Source organism: Ostrea edulis, chromosome 8 (genome assembly GCF_947568905.1).
Source record: "Ostrea edulis chromosome 8, xbOstEdul1.1, whole genome shotgun sequence".
NCBI classification, from domain to species: domain Eukaryota; kingdom Metazoa; phylum Mollusca; class Bivalvia; order Ostreida; family Ostreidae; genus Ostrea; species Ostrea edulis.
The window spans coordinates 15,071,991-15,096,698 of NC_079171.1; the positions used below are offsets into that span (position 1 = coordinate 15,071,991).

Sequence of the window (24,708 nt, forward strand, 5' to 3'; positions counted from 1 at the left end):
AAAATCTCAACCTGCTAAGCAAGAAATTCATACTTAAGTATATGCTTAAGGACTTAAGAATGTTTATGCATACGACTCCAGGTGTCTAGAAGGAGTAAGCATCCCTTGTCGACCGGACGCAAATGAAACCTGTCAAGAGATAACTGACCCATTAAAAAGGGTCTCATTATGAATATTGTAGAGGCAGGCATGGCATAGAAAATTCTATTGTTTTATTCATGCTAAAATATCTCAATCTTAAAGAAACTTAAATTGTCCCAGAAAGGAAGGACTGGAGTCTGAAAGTTCCTTTGACTAATCCGAGTGTTACGTAAAAAGTACAAAAATCATTGTAATAAATGTAATCTCACATTATCGCGTGCTATAGACAGCGCTGACATCTTTTTTAAATATATATATAAAAACATCCGAGTCCCACAACACCGTAACAAGAAACCTGACAAATCTGGAAATTGAATTCTGAGCAATTGAAGTATTATGCATAAAATCTAGGAAAATATTTTCAAGGAAAGCTATTGTGTCCAAAAAGTGATTACAGTACTATAAGGCACTCGCCATATCACGGGGCCCTAATTAGGACTGCAGAAGTTGGAAAGTTAACGATGGAGAAGCTGAAATCGCCTCGTTTGGCATAAAAATGAGTTATTAATTTGCCGTCGATATTTATTTTTATTAAAATATCTCGAAGTATGAAGCAGATTTGGAGGATCATGTGGTGTCTTTTATTTCAAGTTTGCTGGGGTATATCAAATCGACATATGAAATGATTATGGTTAATAGATGAAACATCGTCGATATATCTAAATGTCGAGTTGAGGGCCATAGCAAGATATTTTTTCTTATGTAGAAGGTTGTGAATAACATTTGCCTCATTAGAGTGTGAAAACACGTCAGTTAACAGAGGAGCACAATGCTAGGACTTCGTTAAGATTTTGAGGCAGCGATACAAGACATCAGACGTGCGCAGAATAACGTGCGCAGTAAACAGAGAGTTTTATGTAGGTGGATCGATAGTCTCTGATCTGCCTCATTTTTTTCCAGAGAGCTACAGTTCTGCAGCTACCTTTTAGAGAGACTGAATACCAAATACATTCAAATTTATAATAATAAACACATATACCTGTAATACAATTTACATGTCTTTCCCTTGTAGGATTGCGATATTAATCATCCACTTCTGGTAAGTAATGTGCAAGTAAATCCAAGTAAGCAAAACAAAATATCGTTATATTAGAGTTGTTCATATTTGTGCTGTTTTTTCTAGTTTAAACTTTTCCCAGAGATATATGTCGAGTAATTGTGTTTTTCTACATCTTAATTTTTTTTGCATATGGAAGATTACTTAATTAACCCCTTAATTTCTGGAAAAGGTAGAGCACAACACGTGTCGTACAGTAAAAGGAAAATTTGATAAAAGTACAGGTACAGAATAGAGACAATAGTATGTACCAGAAAGTATTTTTGAACAGATATTATCTCTTAGAAAAAAATAAAGTGTAATGGTACCTTCACATTCACGGATTTTTCTTAACGGATCCTTACGTATTCCACAAATCCGTAAAAGTACACGGATTATTACGATTTGGACACTTTAAAGAGCTGCTTAAGAACGTTTTAAGAGTATTTACGAGTATTTACTGGCGATTTACGGTTTATTACGAGTTCTTGCGATACATTTACGGCAAACATGTACGATTTGTTCCGAGTGAACACGGATAAATACGAGCAATTTACGACATTTTACGAGCTTTTTAGGGATTGTTACGAGTATATTACGGACATTTACGATTTAGCTTAGCCTTTATGTGTAAATCACGACCTGTTAACGTGTTGATAACGTGCTGTTACGAATAGTTAGGAGTTAGTTACGATTGTTTACGTTTTTGACTCAAAAGTGTTCGTAATTGGCTGTGTATCATCATTCGACAACTGACATTAATGTGTAACTTCCTTAATGTGTAACTCCCTTAATGTGTAACTTTAATGTCTTGATAACAACTGAAAGAAACTGTCAGATTTTGTATCTTTTACACCTTTCCTTAATCGTAAAGGTTAAGTATGTACTTGTAAAGTAATCGTGTCTATACGTAAAGCGTTCGTAATGACTCTGAACAATCCGTAAAGCGATTGTAAACCGACGTGAATGAAATCGTAAATATCACTTAGGCATTCGTAATAATCCGTAAACAATTCGTAAACTATCCGTAGCATATCGTAAACTAACCGCAAAGATTCGTAAAAAAAAAAAAACTTTTTACGAATGTTTTACGGATTCTTACGAACAGTTTACGTGTTCTTGCGACCATTTTACGATACTTACAGATTGTTACAAGTTATTTGCGGAAAATGAAATCCGTGGACAATCGTGAAAATTATTTTTGACATGTCAAAAAACTTGCCCCTACTTTCACGGATCCTTACGAGTGTCTATTTACGAATGCTTGCGATTGACTACGAGTCGGAGATCCGTAAGGACTTGTAAGAAAAATCCGTGAGTATGACGCAATGCAAGTTCAATGTATAAAAACGTTGAAAGTAATCAATTTCATAATGTATAGGGAATTTTATCAATATATGACACATCAAATAGTGATACATATTTTAATGTCTAGGCAATTTTATCAATATATGACACATTAAAATAGTGAGAGATGTTTTGATATCTGGGTAATTTTATCAATATATGACACATTAAGATAGTGAGAGATCTTATGATATCTGGGTAATTTTATCAATATATGGCACATTAAAATAGTGAGATTTTTTTTATATCTGGGTAATTTTATCAATATATGACACATTAAAATAGTGAGAGATGTTTTGATATCTGGGTAATTTTATCAATATATGGCACATTAAAATAGTGAGAGATCTTATGATATCTGGGTAATTTTATCAATATATGACACATCAAAATAGTGAGAGATCTAATGATATCTGGGTAATTTTATCAATATATGACACATTAAAATAATGAGAGATGTTTTGATATCTGGGTAATTTTATCAATATATGGTACATTAAAATAGTGAGAGATGTTTTGATACCTGGGTAATTTTATCAATATGTGACACATTAAAATAGTGAGAGATCTTATGATATCTGGGTAATTTTATCAATATATGGCACGTTAAAATAGTGAGAGATGTTTTGATATCTGGGTAATTTTATCAATATATGACACATTAAAATAGTGAGAGATCTTATGATATCTGGGTAATTTTATCAATATACGGCACATTAAAATAATGAGAGATCTTATGATATCTGGGTAATTTTATCAATATATGACACATTAAAATGGTGAGAGGTCTAATGATATCTGGGTAATTTTATCAATATATGGCACATTAAAATAGTGAGAAATCTTATGATATCTGGGTAATTTTATCAATATATGGCACATTAAAATAGTGAGAGATCTTATGATATCTGGGTAATTTTATCAATATATGGCACATTAAGATAGTGAGAGATGTTTTGATATCTGGGTAATTTTATCAATATATCACACATTAAAATAGTGAGAGATCTTATGATATCTGGGTAATTTTATCAATATATGGCACATTAAAATAGTGAGAGATGTTTTGATATCTGGGTAATTTTATCAATATATGGCACATTAAAATAGTGAGAGATGATTTGATATCTGGGTAATTTTATCAATATATGGCACATTAAAATAGTGAGAGATGTTTTGATATCTGGGTAATTTTATCAATATATGGCACATTAAAATAGTGAGAGGTCTTATGATATCTGGGTAATTTTATCAATATATGACACATCAAAATAGTGAGAGATCTAATGATATCTGGGTAATTTTATCAATATATGACACATTAAAATAGTGAGAGATCTTATGATATCTGGGTAATTTTATCAATATATGACACATCAAAATAGTGAGAGATCTTATGATATCTGGGTAATTTTATCAATATATGACACATTAAAATAGTGAGAGGTCTTATGATATCTGGGTAATTTTATCAATATATGACACATTAAAATAGTGAGAGATCTAATGATATCTGGGTAATTTTATCAATGTATGACACATTAAAATAATGAGAGATGTTTTGATATCTGGGTAATTTTATCAATATATGGCACATTAAAATAGTGAGAGATGTTTTGATACCTGGGTAATTTTATCAATATATGACACATTAAAATAGTGAGAGATCTTATGATATCTGGGTAATTTTATCAATATATGACACATCAAAATTGTGAGAGATCTTATGATATCTGGGTAATTTTATCAATATACGGCACATTAAAATATTGAGAGATCTTATGATATCTGGGTAATTTTATCAATATATGACACATTAAAATGGTGAGAGGTCTAATGATATCTGGGTAATTTTATAAATATATGGCACATTAAAATAGTGAGAGATCTTATGATATCTATGTAATTTTATCAATATATGACTCACCAAAATAGTTATATTCATGTCTAGGTGACTTTATAAATATATGACACATTAAAATACATGTCTTATTCTATTAGCAGGACCCTCACCCATGTAGAGAACACAATGCCGACACCTTTCCACAGGTACCTTTATACATGCTATAACTATATCAATGTTCTGCTGACATGCATTACATCATCAAAATGGTAAATGCAAGAAAGCGGTAAAAATATCTCCCTTTTTAATCCAGAAATTTGTCCACTGGAAAAAGGTGCTCCTTGTGGTGATCGTAGTGGTGGCAGCGTTGTCGATTGCGCTTGGAATCGGCTCAATGTACATCGGTAAATATATTACATTCCACTTTCTAATTATCAATAGCAATTGATAGAACCAAGTGCTATCGTGACAATAGCGATATTCGGGCAGGAATTTTCAGCAATCAACATCTGTGACCACAGGCATTTAATTTTGGAAATATTATGAAACGAAAAACGAATCGTTTTCCCAAGCAGATTACTATTGTCGAATGTGACGTCCAAAACATACATTTTACAATGCAATAATGTTTTTTTTTAAATTCATTTTTTGTATTTTTTTTTTTTTTTTGAAAATATAAACCCTGGACAGCATGGGTAGGTTGATATGTGGTTTCCGTATTTACAATATTGCTATTGAAAGAATCAGCACAATTCAACATTGCTGTTGTCAACGCATGAAAATGATCCACTTATAATGATGGCAATCATTCGCTCGTTGTAAGATAATGGCGATGAATGCATATTTCGGGGGGGGGGGGACACAATACAAATCCAGATTTCATAATTTCAAACAAAAATGACAACATTCAACAGCCTGTCACTTTTAGAACATCCTGACTATTTTGTTTTCAAATTCTGCATATCATAATTTTCCTATCTTTGAAATGTACGGCAGAATGAAGATAAATATTGTACAGTAACTGTATAATTTCATTTTTTAAAAGCCTGAAAATAAAATCGTGTCATATATGAGAAAGAACAGGAACATATAAATCCTAACAATCTACACAGCTTTTGAGTGTCTATAATGTTATGTGTAGTACATTTTTAAAAGTCATTTGAAGATTCCAGACAATTACGATGGACGTTTTAGTGCGAAAAAGGGTAGACCGTGTCGGGTAGACCGTGTCGTGTCGGGTAGACCGTGTCGGGTGAACCGTGTTCCCTACTTAGGACGATCAATTGGAGATAAAATTGTATTTTCACAGCTTTAGTTGCGGCGATATTTCAAATTCCCCACACGACATTTGAATTTAATGATAATTCCAGTATGAAAGGTGAGGATAACGAACAGTGACCAATCTCATAACTCCTATAAGCAATACAAAATAGATAGTTGGGCATACACGGACCTCTGGACAGACCAGAGGTGGGATCAGGTGTCTAGGAGGAGTAACCATCCCCTGTCGACCGGTCACACCCGCCATGAACCCTATATCTGTTCAGGTAAATGGAAGTTCTCCGCAGTCAAAATCAGTGTGCCAAGAACGTCTTAACAATCGGTATGAAACACGTCAGACAATATTTGACCCAATGATGGGTTGTATTGACGAACTAGATCATTATAACGACCATAGAATTTGCGAAATGCTTACTTCAATCAAGACTGTTGACACACCTGTACCATCAACTTGTTTGTCAGTACCTTACCTCAATTTAAAAACTGTCTATATGCAGAACAAACTCTTACATATCGAATCATTTGAGATATATAAACACCATATGCAGGTGATAATGGAATATTGCTACATAAATATGGGAAGTTGACGATGGAGAAGCTGAAATCATCCCGTTTGTCATATAGTTCAGTTGTCAGTTTACTGTTAATGTCTACTTTCAATAAAATATCTAAGTATGAAGCAGAAGTGTGGTGTCCTTTATTTCGAGCTCACAGGGATATATCAAATTGACATATAGGATATCATGGTGAAAAGGGTGAAGATGAAGAACAATGATCAATATGATAATCCTACAAACGTTAAAGAAGTGGTAGATGGGTGAACACGGATCTTCGGACACACTAGAGTTGGAATCAGGTGTCTATAGCTTGACTAAGCATCCTCTTTTGACCAATCACACTCACCGTGAACCATTTATCTTAATCATTTAAACAGAGTTCATTCAAAACTTGAGATAATTCAAGTTTTTTCTTCTTTCATGTTTGGGTGCTACCATGGTAATTTTTATTCAGAGACAGATTTAATCTTTATCAAGTGTCAAACATATAGAATTATTTAAGAGCCGATAGCTGTTTTGTTTTATTTCTAGCTAAGGACAACAAGTCTGATGGCGTCCACCCCTACAAGGAGAGTTACAACACTTCAACAGACGAGCCACATCTCTCCTTAATATCGACACACTCTTCCACTATCCAACGAGAAACATCCACCGAGGATTCATACACAACGTCTGATTACATAACCAGTACATCATCAAAACCAGGTATGAAGATAAGCAAAACTGAATAGAACATAATTATATCAAATAAATAACAATGACATATATCTGCAAATGTTTCCACTTCATGCAATTAGCTAGAATATCCTTTAAGGAGGGATACGACATCGTCATAATGGCGGACTTCCTTTCAAAACATGAATGAATATAGAAATACCAGTGCTATTTCTTTATTCCTTTTACATGTGACTAGCTGAATAAATCAGTCGGTCAACGTGTCGACTACTGGTCTGTACATCACGTGTTCAAGCCCATCGGGTTTATATTTAGATTACTTTCTACTCAAACTGCATTGTGTTACTAAATAAAGTAAGTTTAGATGTTTCCAATTTAAAAGTGTTATTATACACATCCTCCACTTTTCATCGATCTTCCATGTCAAATTTCTCTGGTGTGGTATTCTTCCTAACAGCTATTTCTTTATTATACCTATATGTTATTTCTATACCGATTCTATCCTCAAAATATTTAGTTGATATACTTTCCTGTATTGCAATGTTTGTCTTGTCGCGAGCAAACCATCTGGTTCAAATATGCTGTTAATGCATTCAGTGAAGATGAACAATGTTGCAGTTTTTCTATATACTTTCAAGGGAATATAACTCGATAGCCTTTCAATAAAGTATTTCATATGAAGCAACATTGAGTTTATTGATGGAATTTGGATATATATATCTTCCGATCCATTTATCATCACAACAATTCTCGATCATAATGCCGGGTCAAATCTACGGCGTTTAACATTGACATTTGTAGTTAAAGCAAAGTAATCGACATTACATGTGAAAGTCACCTTTGTTTCAAATATAATATCATGTTAGATGGTTGGTTGTATATTGTTTAACGTCCCACTCAAGATTTTTTCACTCATATAGAGACGCCATCATTGCCGGTGAATGGCTGCAAAATTTACACCAATGCTCGACGCTTACAACTTTTAAGCAGGGAGGGATCGTGTGACACCTACTGTGATGGCTTCTGCGGTCTCATCCTAAGGACCGCCAGATTTTTGTCTCTTACGACAAGCAAGAATACCCGGATAAGAATTTTCACTCACCATCTGTAGGTGAACTACCACATACTGAACATCACACTGAAGAAGGTGCTAGCGAGGTTCTTGATGATACTAACGCCTACCAGGACATTGGACCTCTGCTTTAGAGACAAAGACCCGTGGCTTTCAGTTTTAATGCTGAACACTTGTCGAATTGATAGTCTCTTCCTAATATAATCGTTTTTGGTTGACTCTGGGCTAGGATCAAGTATCAAACACGGGACCTTCCGGTTAAGAATTGAGCGCCCAAACCAATTACAGCATGTCTTTCTACATAAGAGCCGAGTGTATACAACGTGGAATCCTAGTTATTAGCATATTACTTGTATGTACACTGAAATATTTTCTCATCGATTCTTGGGTCTGTGTATACCTAACTACCTTTCAGAGTTTCAAAACTGTTATAGTACAATGAATTTCGTCTGGCGGGTGTGCATTCCTATATCTACAGTCGAGTTCATCAACAGTCGACGAACTTGATGACCAAACTTACCACCATTGTTTTCTTTCCAATCACGTGTTAAGAAGGTACGCCCAATGCATATACGTGTGGTCAAAAGAGGCCGATCATCCAACCAAAAGATGTCATACAGAACGTTAAATTAGTCAAAAATGAATGTACATTTTGGCCTATTTCATCTGAGATGAAACCAAACAATTATCGTTGCATGAGTTATTATACAACGCCATTATAGATACAATAAAAAACGAGGTCCCTTGTCGCAGCAGGTGTGGCACAATAAAGATCCCTCCCTGCTCAATGGCCATAAGCGCCGAGCATGGGCCTAAATTTTGCAGCCCTTCATCGTCACGTCTCCATATCAGTGAAATATTATCGAGGGGGACGTACAACACTATTCAATCAATCAATATACTATATAAATATTAATTACATGATTATATAGCTTTACGTTTAGCCGTTTTGCAGGTGGTAGTATCCCTATAACACTGTTGAACATGCGTAAGAAAGTAAGCTCTATCTTGCTGTAACATTTAATTTAGATATTGCTATGTAGTGATACGTGTTGGTCGTTTATTCACCAACTCAAAACAGGAATATTGATATCAAATGTTTATCAATTTCATAAATCGTACACTTATCAAAGCCTTTTGTTCAGCACTTCGACCTTTCGACTGTTGGGAGATGTTCCAGAATGGAGTGAATACTTCCGGAATTTATCAGATTTATCCATTGGGAAAAGACAAAAAATCCAAAGATGTCCTGTGTAACATGGAAATATCGCCCGGTGGATGGACAGTGAGTTTGATTGTTTGTTAATTCTTTACATTTTAATTTCATTAATATCACAATGGATATAGTTTGCTACTTTGTTAAAGTGTCTTTAATCTTTCCAAAGACCACAATATAATACAATATGTTCAATTAAACTAAACGAACAGAGAGTGTAATATATACTTGTAAAAACAGAAAATGTCTATACTTAAAAGTTAAATTTTTAAAAGGTATATTAAACGCGTGTTTTGGGTACTCAATTTGTTAAATATCGCGTTCGATTCGCCTTAATGGCCACAGCACGCTTTTCTGGAGTTTCGTGCCTAAGCGACACGTGTTTGCTTATCAATTAGAAATTCGTACATTACTTGACAGTATTCAATGTATTGAACTAGAAAAAACATTGATTTTTGGAATAAAAATTTGATTGAGAGATGCCTCGCATTGTCAAAAATGGTATTTGCTAATGGGAGTTATGAGATTGATCACTGTCCGTTATCTTCACCTTTCATTGGGATGCTGGGAACTGGAATGTCTCATAGCAATGTGACAAGGCAGTTCGGAGTTCACATTAACACTGAAAATACTTTATGGAGACAATTTCAGCAAACTGGCAACGTTCGGGACCGCCCATGATCAGAACACCCCCGTGTGACGTCGTGTCAGCAAGATACGTATATAAGGACGTCACAATTACGTCATCAATTCCAATCGGCTTCTTTGACCTCTAGAAGCATACCTGTGCATCGGAGGATAAATCCTCGTACCGTAAGGAACAGATTCCAAGATACCAACATCCGTCCTCGACGTCCTGCTATCCGTCCTGTTCTGGCGTTACCGTGTTGCGAGGTTAGCGTGGTGTAGGAGGCATCGTCGTTTCAATAACATATATTGGGCAGGAGTTATGTTTACGGACGAGTCGCGATTTCATATCGACAGCAGTGGCGGTCGTGTTTTGGCTTACCGTTGTGCTGGAGAACGTTACATTGACGCCTGTGTTATTCAGCGTCGCCAATTCGGCGGAGGGGGGAGCTTTATGATCTGGAATGGAATTACAACACATGGAATGATCTCTTTGGTGATAGTGGACGGCAATTTAACCGGCGTACGCTACCGAGACGAGATTGTATGTCAGCACGTTATTCCATTCATTCACAACAACCAGCCTAACGTCATTCTGCAGCAGGACAATGCGCGACCTCACACCGCACGTGTTGTAAGTGACTATCTACAGCAGCAAAATATGAATGTGGCACCGGATTCCTCGCCTGTAGAACATGTTTAGGATGAAATGGAACACCGTTTACGTCAAGAGTCAACCTATATGTACATTGGACGCTTTGCATTGTTCTTTATCAAGCATTTCTGCATTAAACCTGATTCGTTCAATGTGTCCTAGAATGCATTGGTGCAAATGGCGGTCATACACGCTATCATACTTGTGAAACTTCTTTGCATCTCGCCCCCTTATTTGCAGTTGTTGTTCGTATCAGCCATAATGGACACAATCCGTGATATGATTTTTGAATTGAAAGACTGCAGTATATTAAATAATTGCATACACGATTGAACATACTCTGTATATGAATCTATAAATAAAATTACTAAACTATAGTTTCTTTTTTTCCCGCTAGTATACATGTACACATCGGGAACAAGGTATACGGTGTAAATTGATTTCCGTAGGTATTCCAGCAGCGATATCTCCTTGACGTTGACTTCAACAGGAACTGGAGTGATTATAAGAATGGCTTCGGATATCTTCATGGAGATTTTTGGCTCGGTAAGTTTAGAACTAAAAAAGAACCTTAATTGCGGAGGGTTTTTTTTTATTTGCTTTTGTTCTGTTTCAGGCCTGATATTTCGGATTTTGTGAACAACCAATTCAGCATGCATCACGTATATTAGCATTACTGCCCGGAAATGTTTGTGTAATTACGACATGCGCAATCAGACATCCTGAAAATCACTACGTATACGAGTGGTCACTACTGTAACAATTACAACAAACTATGTGATTTATTGATCAATGATACAGGACATTTTGTTAGCTACCAAGTTTTTGACCTATTGACCTTGACTTTGGAGTTTGACCTACCTTTAAGAAAAGAACATATTTTTAGATATTCTATTGAAAGTAGATATTAACGGCAAACTAACAACTCAACTATGACATACGGGATGATGTCAGCTTTTCCAACGTCCACTTCCCACATTTATGTAGCAATATTACATTATCACCTGAATATGGTGTTTATGTCTTTCAACTAATTCGAAAAGCAAGAGCTTGTTCTGCGTATGGTCATTTATTAAATCAAAGCAAGCTACTGACAAACAAGTTGATGGTACAGGAGTTTCAAAGTTTCGTTTAAAGTCAGCATTTCGTAATTCTATGGTCGTTATAACGATCTAGTTTGCCAATACAACCTATCATTTGGGTTAAATGCTGTCTGACGTGCTTCATACCGATTGTTACATCGTTCTTGGCACACTGATTTTGACTACGAATAACTCCGTTTACCTGATCAAGATATAGCGCTCACAGCGAGTGTGACCGGTCGACAGGGGATGCTTACTCCTCGTGGGCATCTGATCCCACCTCTGGTGTGTTCAGGCGTCCGCGTTTGGCCAACTCTCTTGCTTATAGGAGTTGTGAGATTGATCACTGTTCGTAATCTTCACCTGTCATAGGCAATATCTCTATCTATTTAAAGGGATTGGTTCACGATTTTTGATCCAAAATATTTTTCATTTTTGATGTTAAACATTAAAAATATAACTCATTTGATGTTGACAGCCAAACTTTTGACCTTCTGAATGCAAGAATGAAAGCAATATTTTAGCCTTAAATCTGTGTTATGTAAACAAAGACTCGAATCTTTTTATGTAAACAAACAAGTGAAATATTGATTTTGTAATATAATTCATCTTAATTTTGCATAATCACAAATTTTAACTTTTAGATGACACATTTTACTCCCAAAATGCTTGTAATGTGAAAGATATAATAAACTTAGATCGATATCCATTTCTTTTGAAAATTCGTAAACAATAGCATACCGCAATCTTTGTTTACAAAACAGATAATAAACTCTCTAAAATGAGCTTCTGTGATGATGTATAACCTTAATTTTCATTTGAAATCTTTCAAACACATTAGACTTCACCTTGCATTAGACATTAGATTTTGATCATTAAAAGTGAAAAACAAAATTTTAGGAAAAATGGTGAATCAGTCCCTTTAAGGTATGGCTTTTGCATAGAGATTTTTTTATGACAAGACCTTTAATATGCCAACCATGATCTTTCACTTGTGACGTTGAAGTCTACCCAAATTTCAAAACTTAAACCTTGCTTACAACTTCTGAATGGTGAATGGTAGGAATCTCATAATTTACTTCTTAATAATCTTTGTGACAAGGCATTTCGTTTGGTACCAAAGTTTTTGACCTTACAACTTTGACCTATTCTATTTTTCAAAAGTCAATGCAGACAATATTTGTTTTAACAATTTTGTATATAGATTCCTTTTGACAAGATCTTTCAATTGTTTCTCTGTTGACATCGGAGGGAACATTTCTTGTTGATAAATAAGATACTGAATATCACACAGGAGATCGTCTGGCGAAGAAAATGGTGTACCCAGTAAGGAAAAGCCATGGGTTTTTGTCCTTTGTACAAATAAAACTTAAATTATTCCGTATCGAATAAATATCACATAAGCAGGTGATAATAGAATATTGCTACAGAAATATGGAAAGTTGATGATGGAGAAGCTGAAGTTTGTCATAAAGCTGAGTTGTTAGTTTGCCATTAATGTCTGCACTCAGTGAAATATCCACAGGTTTTGAAGACCCTGCGGAGTCTTTTATTGTCAAGTTCTCTGGGATAAATCGAATCAACACATGAATGAAAGTGAGCGCTGTCAATGTATCTAAATGTCGAGATAAAGGCCACAGCAAGAAATATTTTCTTCTCATGTAGAAGCTTTTTAAAACAAAAATTCAGCCTTGTAAAAGTCCATGGCAATTTGTACAGACTGTTGGAAGAACTGATCACCAAAGATATTGTCAATGAGGAATTTTAGTATCTTTTTAATATCAATTCAAGAATGCCTACTTATAATGGCACAGTGATGTTTGTCCGTCCGTTCGGGGTTTACTATTTTCCTTTCTCATAAACAGGCTGAAACTATATCTAAAATTTTCATATAACAAATTTTGCTGATAGGAAATGAGTACCTACATCTATTGACGTCAAGTTCAGCGTATATTACGACAATGTACCTTGGGGTTTCGAACAACGCCGGGAAATACTGGTATGAAAGTTTTGATGACGTTCGATTTGCTGCAGAGGATGACGGGTACAGGATTTATCTGAGAGGACAAGCGAATGGGACCGCTGGTAGGCTTTCATAGATTTCTAATCATAGTATCGAGGAAAGAGAAAACTTTATCAGTTGAAAGGGAGCAAATGAGTTACAAAGAATTCTTTTGACCTTTAAGATGTATATTGTATAATTATACGATGTTTAAGTCACACTATGTAAAAATGTAAATATGACTTTCTACTGATGTGGCAATAGATTTCCATGTGTACATGTATGGGAATGGCCGAATTTGTAATGTGCTTTAAACCATTTACTTCAATGCATATCATTTGATTTCATTATCCTGCTTTCAATCCATTGATTTGGTTAGACTTTTGCTAGATTCTTAATTTTAAATTACATTTTGTGTGCGTATATTTCTGTTTAAGAAAGTTCAATTCGAAGTCCTTTCATTTTCGTATATAAAATGTATCAACGAAAAATCACTTAGCAAGTAAATTAATATGTGTTCATTTTATGAAATATAAACCTCCAGGCGATTGCAGCACCAGGCACACTACTGTCGGGAAGGTAGGACGTATGGACGACCAGAAATTCAGCACATTTGACCGTGATAACGACCTCAGACCTTGGCAGAACTGCGCAACTTCTAGAGGCGGAGGATGGTGGTTCAACAATTGTCAGTTCGTATTTCTGAATGGACCAAGCGGAATGGATGGTGATTATGTGTACTGTGGTTATTTTGACATGAAGATGAAAACATTTAATTCGTCAGTCATGATGCTTACCAGAGGGCCGATTAATTAAGTACAATAATAATGTTAACTTGTTTCAGAAGCGTTTCGGCACCAAACCATTTCATGGAAAGTTCTTCAATAGCGTGTCCTGAATATTGCACTTTAAAATGAAATGGATTATCTACTTACAATGTACGTTGCTTAAAGGTTTTGTTCACTGTGAATATAAGCCGAATTGTGTTTAAAATATCGAACTTGGGGGAGAATTTGCACACCAAATGAGTGCCATTATTCATCAATATACATGCAAGTTCAATATCTTCTTGATTATTAACGTAAATAATGTTTCAGTTTTTTATATAGATTGATAGTTTGTTTTTCACTCAATGAGACATCTCCATCTGAAGGTGAAGTACCACAAATATAGATATATGCTTAACATTCAGCTCAGGACCGTAGCTGTGAGGGTTATTTATCATGCCAACGCATGCCTCCATTTTAAAAGTCATATCCGAAAGACTCGTGATTCTCACATCTAAATGCCGAGCGTTTGGCGAAGGACCAATCACTACCTATCTTTAACTTCTTAGCGGGGCTCGAATTCACGACCTCCCGGTTACAAAGTTGTCCATTTTCCCGTCAGCTTAAAAACTGAAGTACTGGTATGAATGCGTGCAATCAATGTCGTGAAGTCTAATGCATGTAATGCTCTAGAATTTACGAATATCGTATTCCTGAAAATTATTAGTTATATAATAATGCTAAGCTGATTGAACTTGCTTTAGCACGTGTTGGGTTCAAAAGGGAAAAAAAAACATTAATCGTATTTTCATCAATATAAGTCCAATAACTCCTTTATTCTATTTCGATTGTTTTGTGTTTTTAATTTAATCATTTTCTTGACAGGTTTGGAAAATTTGACAACATTAGCACTAAACTGAATGCATGTTATATCAGTGTTGTGTAAATTTCCATGGATGTTTTTATTTCTGTATATACTATAAGAAATACGTTGTATCTAATACAATGTAGCTAAAAAAAAATATGGATTGTACTGCGAGCTCTAATGACTAAAGCGTGCGAAAATTGAATGCTATGATTAAAACCGTCTGCACTTTCGTTATCGCAACCATTTTACCGGTGCAACTAATTACACAAAAAGGAATAAAAGATCCATAACGATTTAGGGATTCAAATACTGATTTTTATCAATATCAATTTATTATCGTACATTATGCTAATAACAAATCTTTATGTCTTATTATTTCTATTCTGGTCGAAACCACATCAACACAGGCGTTTGATGATTTATAACAATGAAGTCAATTTGGGTAGATAGTTGTACTGGTGAAAATAAGTGAAAATACAGACGGCATTACAATTTTAGTCACTATGAGCTGTTATGAACTTCAGCTTATGAATTGGGGTAAGAAATTTGACTTAGAAGCGATATCTAGTGCTGCACATTCTATGTAATTGCTTGTTGCAATGCTCAAACACCCTGTTTAGTCGTATAATGCCAGGGCCCAGCTGAAAGTCGAACAAAAAATAATAGGCATTTTTCCGAACTAATTTCTGCATATCTTATAGTTATACATAACTTCGGGATGAACTTTAGTAGTAATGTAGATTGATTATGTATGAATATATTAGAATTCAGAGTCGAATTATGTACCATTTTATTTATTGCTTTTAGAGAAGCGAACTTGGGTACCGTATATTTAGAGTTATATACCTTTACTCTATAATAGTAAATTCGAACCCGAGTGATGTAATTGCCTGTGACTAAATGTGGTATGAGCTGTTATATGTCCCCTGTTTATGTCGGAATATGAACTTGAAAACATATGCTATTTCTATATACCAATGAATAAAAGAGGACTGATTCTACCTATGTGGTTTTTTTTTTTTCCTGTATCAAAATAAAGCAATTGAGAATCAGAAAAGTTGCCATGTTTTCGGAAAATTATCATTTTTTTCAGTGATTTGGTGATAAATTGCGTATGAGCGCTTTTGTGTGTATGTGGGGGGGGTGGAGGGGGGGTTATTAAGACCCCGAAATTTGCGAAATTAAATTATGCTTGCAATATCCAGAATAAAACGTGATTAATTAACAAAAACCGAATACACGAAGTTGACAAACGCAGATGAGATAAATTTACTCTGTATATAACTTTTGAATGGTTGGTGATGGAGTTTCCATATTTCACATGTGTATTCCATGTGACAAGACTTTTCCTTGGGTATAGTACAATAATTACTTTTGTGCCATACGGGGCCTCAGTGTTTCACAAACACATCTTGTTCTTTGTTTTGTTTTGATACAGACCTATTTGTAAAGGTACTTTGACTGTGAAAACGAATTTATATTAAAACAGCAATGCATTCTTTACTGCATTCTTATCCAGGTATGTCCTTCAATAGGTGGCTTAATCCGTCGGTTCAAACTTACATTTCCACTTCCTTATTACTGCCATAGAATAGGAGGGGGCAATCATCCCGTGGGGATTCGGGTTAGAATAGGTCCTCAGTACCCCTTGCTTGTCGTAAGAGGCGACTAAATGGGGCGGTCCTTCGGATGAGACCGCATAAACCGAGGCCCCGTGTCACAGCAGGTGTGGCACGATAAAGATCCCTCCCTGCTCAAAGGACATAAGCGCCGAGCATAGACCTAAATTTTGCAGCCCTTCACCGGCAGTGGTGACATCTCCATATGGGTGAAATATTCTCGAGAGGGACGTTAAACAATATTCAATCAATCAATTAATGATAAAAAAAAAATATAACGTCAAAAAGTAGGGGAGCTGGGAAGGGTACATATACAACTTATTTCACAAACTGAAATCGTCAACATGAATGAAATATGCAACTCTTGGTGGTAACTTTAATCTGTATCTTTTAAGACTGCCATAATTTTATCAACTTATATGCTTAACCAAATGTGTTAGATGTTGTTGCTCAATCGTCGTTGGTTCACAATGATGAAGAAATGGATATGAATTCCACAATGACCTTTGACCAAGCATAACATTCCCGTGTGCAAAAGATCTATGTACAGGCACGTACGTTTTCATTGAAGTTTTCTTTGAATAATAACTTTCCCTCAAGTCTTAAATTTACTTCTACTACGACCAAGAAATAATTCATGGTTTCTTGAGTGTGTTGTCATTGGTATCATCGTCGTCCTAAAATTAAGAAAAGATTGATGATACAATTTAGTCTTTACAATGATTTTACACGCACACATACACACAGAGACATATATAGATAGGTTGATAGATGAATGGCGAAGATAACGAACAGTGATCAATCTCCGCGGGTACGTTAAGGCAAGTTATGACAATTTTAACTGGGATAAAATCCGCGAAACAATGTGACGTCATAATTGAAATAAGTATATCACTAAGTATATATTAAATTCCGATTTTATTTTTTATTTAAGTTTTGTTTATGCATAAAATAAACCATGCAGCTACTAAGATCCAACGAAATTCGAAATGCTATACTGCTGTTGTGTAATTTCTTCTCTGATCGATATGAAAGTAAACTGGTGACGTCATGACTATACATCGAGTGACGTTGACACATGCAAGGAATTTGTTCATGTGTGCCATGCAAATATCGACAAAATGTGGAGTATATGAAATATATGACATGGGATATATGGAATATATATGTGAAACGCTGAGAATTTTTTGATATTAAGAAGGTATGTTGATATCATTCATTGGCAATTTTGTTTAACGGAGAAAACATTCCATTTAGCATGTCGATCCGATTTTCCTCTGTCACAGACTGAAATAAAACTGCAAAAGTAGCACATTAGGCCGTATACTTTTAGAGACTTTTTATACACCGTTTGAAAGGTCATAAACTAATGTACATGGCAATAACTGATAGAATCGTCTGTTAAGAAAACTTTTAAAGAAAACTGTATAGCATCAGTGCAAAATGTAAAACATGGGCTAGGCCTAGATTGTTTCGTGTTTAAATGTTCATTAATTATTTCTTATTGAAAGTGGTAGGATTCTATCAGTAATTCTGATATACTAGGGGTATTTTACCGTCATCATCGCCAGTTACACCAATATTCAAATCTTGGGATAATGTGTTACTTTTACATTTTCTATTAAGGTACCTCCATGATCTATTTATAACAGTCATGCAAAGACGTGATACAGAAGCGCATGTTTGTCGTGTTGTTATGATACAAAATGTTCTCATGTAAACAACCAGAATAGTTTTAAAGAGTTAGTAGCTCCCTCTCTCAGTGTAAGACAGATTTTAAAAATTATGCAGTTTACGTGCATAAATGAAGCATGACCTGCCTTAACATACACGCGCCATTACTCCTATAAGCAATACAATATAGAGAATACACGGACCCCTGGATATACCAGAGGTGGGGTCAGGTACCTAAAAGGAGTAAGAATTCCCTGTCGACCGGTCACACCCGCCGTGAGCCCTATATCTTGATCAGGTAAACGGAATTATCCATAGTCAAAATCAGTGTGCATGCCAATAACGGCCTAACAATCGGCATGAAACACGTCAGACAGCATTTAACCAAATGATAGGTTGTATTGGCAAACTAGATCGTTATAACGACCGTATAATTTGCGAAATGCTGATTTCAAACGAGACTGGAACCCCTGCACCATCAACTTGTTTGTCAGTAGCCTGCTTCGATTTAAAAATTGATCATACGCAGAACAAGCTCTTGCATATCGAATCAGTTGAGATATGTAAACACCATATGCAAGTGATAATGGAATATTGATACATAAATGTGGGAAGTTGACGATGGAGAAGCTGAAATCACCCCGTTTGTCATAAAGTTTAGTTGTTAGTTTGCCGTTAATGTCTACTTTCAATAGAATATCTAACTGTGATGCAGAAGTGGACGACTCTGTGGTGTCTTTTCTTTCGAGTTCACTGGAATATATATGGAATCGACATATGAATGAAAATTATTATTGTTAATAGATAATACATCGTCGATATATATAAATGTCGAATTGAAGGGCACAGTAAGATATTTTTTCTTCTCGCATAGAAGTTTTTTAATCAATTCTGCTTCATATGAATATAGAAACAGGTCAACTAACAAAGGAGCACAATTCGTGCCCATAGGGATTCCAACAGACTGTTGGAAGACCTGATCACCAAAGACCACGAAGATATTTTCAATGAGGAATTACAGGATATCTTTTATTTCAATATCAGAGTACTTGTGCGCGGAATCAGAGTGGCGTTTAACAAAGTAATTTTTGGGATGACTGATCACTAGATAGGAATATTTGCGTTTTCCATTTTTGTTAAAAAAGCAACTGTCTATGATGTCAAAAAGTCTAGTCTTTAATTTATCGTGAGAAATGGTCGTGTAAAGAGTTGAAAAGTCATATGTTTTGATGTTGTTGATTTGAGAAAAGTTTTGTGATTTCAAGTTTACTGAAAGTTCTTTAGAATTCTTTAGAATCCACATTTTATTAACACCACTGCTGGCATATGTATTTGCACAGTACGTTGGAAGTTTCTCCTTCACAGCTGTTAATATATGTGTGAGGAGCAAAGATAGGGGCTTGGTAGAACATTTACTGGATCCAGCAATATATCTTTGTAAGGGGTTTTATGAAGTTTAGGAATACAGTATAGGTACGGTAATTCATATTCATCTGGCCCATTGACTGGAATGTCGCCAGTTCCTTAAGCTCAAATTTACAAACAAAGGAATAGATGCCGTCAACATAAGCAACATTCTTCGTCATAAAAGGCTTCAGTCGTGTATTCCAACTTATTTCAAGTTCAAGTCTACACCTACAGCTATACTTCTACTATTGCATCCAAATTTTTTAATTATAAACAAACTTTGCAGTGCCTAGATATATGTCATCTTATACGTAATCCACCAACATGTTCTTGTTCTACATCTTCTTTCAACTAAAATCCCGCATTAGACGCATGAAAACAAAAGTACTTACCATCTATCCTTCTGTGTGTAGTAAAACAGAAGTGATAAAAGAATTAAATAGGTAATTGAACACAGAAGGGTAGATGGTACGGTATTTTGTTTCCATATGTCTAATGCGTGATTTTAATATTCCTCTTATACGTTTAATCCATTCTGACAATGTATCAAGATCTTTTTCATATTTAGCCCATCGTCTTGCATAATCTTGCAAACTCATAATAAAAATGAAATTCTCTCGCCAATTGAAAGACCGATGTTCTCTGTATTTAGGACCTTTTAGAATAAGTCATTTGAGGTCCTCATTTTCAACTATATTAGAATCACCAGTAGGGATATGTCCAGCTGGACTATAGTTGAACTAAAATGAAAAACAAAAACATGTAGGTGGATTAAGTACAAGATGGTCTATACTTAGAAATGAAAAGTAGAAGAATATTTGTAGGAAATACTGTGTGTAGACTTGACTTTGAAATAAGTTGGAATACACGACTGAACTTTTTTATGACGAAGAATGTTGCTTATGTTGACGGCATATATTCCTTTGTTCATAAATTTGAGCTTAAGGAACTGGTGGCACGATTGGGAAGCAATAGCATCCATGACCCGTGGTGGTTTAAAGAGCCTGTAATTGGCAACATCCATAATCATAGAGTTCAGTCTATATTCAGGTTTTGAAAATTCATAGCTGTGGTTTCTTGAAATAACGTATGTAAACCTTTCAATGGAACAGAGCACAGTTTTGCACGAATATGATGTGGACCTAATTATCTGTTGACGTAAGGTAAATGTGAATCAAACGTGACATCATTTAGACTTGGTCTTTTATATGAACGATTTCCGTGACTGCGTTTCCGTCTTTGAGTATTGGGAAAGAGTCGTATCATATTCACGTTATTTCCTCGTGGACTAGTCAAATTTCCCACATCGTATACATTATCACTGCATCCGTATGGACAAGCGGTACCAAGGGTCCTGATCCAGTGATCTTCTCATTGTCTACGAAAAGGGGTACTTAATGTTGGACTATTGGTGTGATGGTATTTTTTCTTCAAAATCCTTACCTTCATGGACAGTATGGAGTGGTCCGATGAGTTAAAATGCTTGTAAATAAGTTGGTAACCATCATTATATATTGAAATTTGTGCCCCGATATTCTTATTAAGTGAACCCTCAGTTTCACCAACATAAATTAAGCGTAGACAACGTTAGAAGATTTACAAGTCAAATTATCAAAAGTTTTGGTACAGAAACTACGTCCCGTGAGATTACTATAATTTGAATTTCTAGTGATCAGTATGTCACAAGTTTTACAATTTTTACGGAACATTTTGAGATCGAGCACATGAGATCTACGATGACTAAGTACACATGATCCACATTTGATTAACATGAATGAAATATGCAACTCTTGGTGGTAACTTTAATCAAATAAATGTGGATCATACTGATGCTTACTGTAACATTGCTTATATGAGTTATGAGATTGATCAATGTTCGTTATCTTCATCATTCACTTGCATTTTTAAACTATGCTGGAGGATAGTCTTGTCTATCTAAATGTCTTGGTGTTTGACACAGCTGTGTGATGAAGAACAGAACCTGGACAGTCCCGGTTGAGCTATAAGCACTAAGTCGTTCTCAGGTAATTAAACCCTAAAACATGGCACAATATCCCAGTCGGAGTTTACACGATAAAGGATCAATGATGTTCGCCAACATAGGTCCCAATTGTGGCAACGCATTCTCAAAGACGTAAGTTTAAACAAAAGACCCGCAAAATGGGAACGCATCCGCTGCAGTTGTAAGTGCATTGCACAGGTCAATCGTTTTCTCCACTTCACCTACAGCTGATGACATCTGTGTAAACTTTCTCAAATTGACAATATACAAAACAAAGCTAATCTTATGCCGGGTGTTTGACAAATGAAGCGCTTATATATCAATCCAGCGATCTAACGTAAGCAAAATAAGCTTTGGTTACCTTATAACGACAACAGACTGCAAATCTGTCTGTTGGATCGATATTACAATAATACCCCTGGGGACAGTTTTCACTTGAGGAATCACGCCCACAAAAGACGTTAGGTAAAGGATGGCCAACCTCACATTCTGGCATGACCTGAAATAAATTGCATTAAAAGGAATGACAAAGTAAATTATATGAAAAGGAACATTAATCAACAAAATCTTTACAGGTATATTGTTATGTATAAAAATGACTTACCTTTTCACGACAGCAAACTCCGAATTTGTCCGCTGAATCGATGTTACAAGTATATCCGGAAGGACAGTTTTGTCTGGAAGGACCACGCCCACAAAAGACATATGGTAAAGGACGGCCAAACTCGCATCTAGATGACACATGTGGAATAACCTTTGAATAGACGAGGTTATATCACCATAAACTTACAAGGAATTCCGTAAGATAGTATTTCTTTTCTAGAACGGTTTATGCGGCAGAATGCTTCTCTGACGTTTACCTTCTTTGAGAATATTTTCTAATCATTTTCACAATGTTGTTCCCAATAATACTCTAAACTTGATCAATCCTAACACTTAAGTTTATACAATACTTGTTGTCTTCATTTAATAATAATAGCCTTTATCATCCAGGATAACACAAATTAGCATATAGCTAGTTTCCATTTCCTAACACTTAATTCTATACAACACTTATTGCCTTCATTTGTCTTATGAATGCAGGTATCGTTTATCTAAAGATGACACTAATATTTTAAATTACAAATTTGCTTATACACATAGACATTACAAGTACCAAGTCTAGAATAAATTATCACGACATATTTTTATGATTTGATAAATGACTTTAAAAATCATTATGAGGCTTTCAACATCCAATTCTTTATGAATTCAAAGATTCAATACAAATAAAGAATGGCAGAGTTGATTCTATATTGAAGGTTCTTTTTTCATAAAGAACATTTGATGACTTGCCCTGCTAAATGAGTTTGTATCATGTCAATTTTTTTCACTGTTGTTAAAGTTTATGCCAAAGTAAAAACAAAAACGGGGGGGGGGGGGGGTCAATCATTTTTATACACTATTACTTTATTTGAATTTTTCGCAAATGTTTCACTTTACCGCTATGTCAAATATTAAAATCTATATTTTTGATAAACATTAGATGATTTCCTAAATAATTTCTTGATAATGAAAAATCACAAAGCAGATATAGTTTATTCCCAGGACACTAAATGAGTTACATTCTACAAGATAATTATTGTGTAACGAAAACTTTTAATTACAATAACAATTTTACAATACCTAGGAAAACGGATTTTTTAATACTTGAAAACCAATTTCAAAACGTATATGCGTTCACGATAAAAGAAAAAACTTAAAATCGGCACAAAGATAATTATGCATTTTACTCTGTGAAAATCCGTTTCTGAGTGTATTTACATTCACATGAAATCAAACTGCACACCGACAATACCAAAACTTCCGTAGCTTTACTTGTATCTATTAACTTCACGTTCAATGAGACTAAATTTTCATTTCGGTACAAATATACATATTGACAAAAATGTAAAGGTAAAATCTCACCAACATTGTAACAATAAGTACAATCATACCAGCCATCCTCAACGTTCACAAAGGAAATAGAAATTAAAGGAGACAAAGAAGAAATCTTACATAATATGGTAAACAGACGCAAATCTGGGGAAAAAAAATTCTCGCCTAACAGAACATGTTTCCGTGTTTAGATATTTATGAGATTGTAACTGCTAGCGGCATGTGAACAAAATAAATCACAATGTGGTCATCAGAAAATGAATGTTAGAATTCTTTAAATAATTCCACTCATGTATGATTTTTTATGGCGAAAACAAAAATCCCAGCAAACATAGGTCTCTGAAATAAATAATATACATGGAGTAATTTAAACAATATTTTATTATGTATGAAACATAAATGGATTTTTCAACACCTGAATATAGACTGAACTCTATGATTATGGATGTTACCTACCACAGGCTTATAAACCAGCACGGACCATGGGTGATATTCCTTCCAAATCATGCCGTCAGTTCCTCAAGCTAAAATTTACAAACAAAGGAATAGATGCCGTCAACATAAGCAACATTCTTCGTCATAAAAGGGTTCAGTCGTGTATTCCAACTTATTTCAAGTTCAAGTCTACACCCTGTATTTCCTACAGCTATACTTCTACTATTGCATCCAAACTTTTTAATTATAAACAAAATTTGCAGTGCTTAGATATAGACCATCTTATACGTAATCCACCAACATGTTCTTGTTCTTCATCTTCTTTCAACTATAGTCCAGCTGGACATGTCATTACTGGTGATGTTGATATAGTTGAAAATGAGGACCTCAAATCACTTATTCTTAAAGGTCCTAAATGCAGAGAACCTCGGTCTTTTAATTGCCGACAGAACTTCATCTCTATTATGAGTTCTGTCGAAGATTAT

General features: G+C 35.0%; 2 protein-coding genes across 7 annotated transcripts in view; one reads left to right on the top strand and one right to left on the bottom strand.

The window, feature by feature from the left end:
• LOC125661605 (angiopoietin-related protein 7-like) overlaps window positions 1–16,172 on the top strand; it is a 51,125-nt gene extending 34,953 nt beyond the window's left edge. For 2 of the 6 annotated variants that reach the window (XM_048893671.2, XM_048893674.2), the window contains 8 exons: window positions 1,154–1,180; window positions 4,526–4,573; window positions 4,681–4,771; window positions 6,737–6,910; window positions 9,098–9,237; window positions 10,900–10,996; window positions 13,444–13,617; window positions 14,079–16,172. In XM_048893671.2, coding sequence (XP_048749628.2) covers window positions 1,154–1,180; window positions 4,526–4,573; window positions 4,681–4,771; window positions 6,737–6,910; window positions 9,098–9,237; window positions 10,900–10,996; window positions 13,444–13,617; window positions 14,079–14,350 — 1,023 coding nt within the window. In that variant the 3' untranslated portion in view covers window positions 14,351–16,172. The remainder of the gene's footprint in view (window positions 1–1,153; window positions 1,181–4,525; window positions 4,574–4,680; window positions 4,772–6,736; window positions 6,911–9,097; window positions 9,238–10,899; window positions 10,997–13,443; window positions 13,618–14,078) is intronic. The other 4 variants (XM_048893672.2, XM_056146999.1, XR_008797933.1 and 1 more) reach the window with 3 other exon arrangements.
• A 978-nt stretch (window positions 16,173–17,150) lies between these two features.
• On the bottom strand, window positions 17,151–23,938 carry LOC125661608 (uncharacterized). The gene is made up of 4 exons (XM_048893678.2): window positions 23,819–23,938; window positions 22,476–22,625; window positions 22,233–22,370; window positions 17,151–17,465 (listed from the first exon to the last, which is right to left on the bottom strand). The coding sequence occupies exons 1-4, from the start codon at window positions 23,852–23,854 to the stop codon at window positions 17,424–17,426; spliced, it is 366 nt and encodes a 121-aa protein (XP_048749635.2). The 5' UTR covers window positions 23,855–23,938; the 3' UTR covers window positions 17,151–17,423.
• Between the last annotated feature and the right edge of the window lie 770 nt (window positions 23,939–24,708).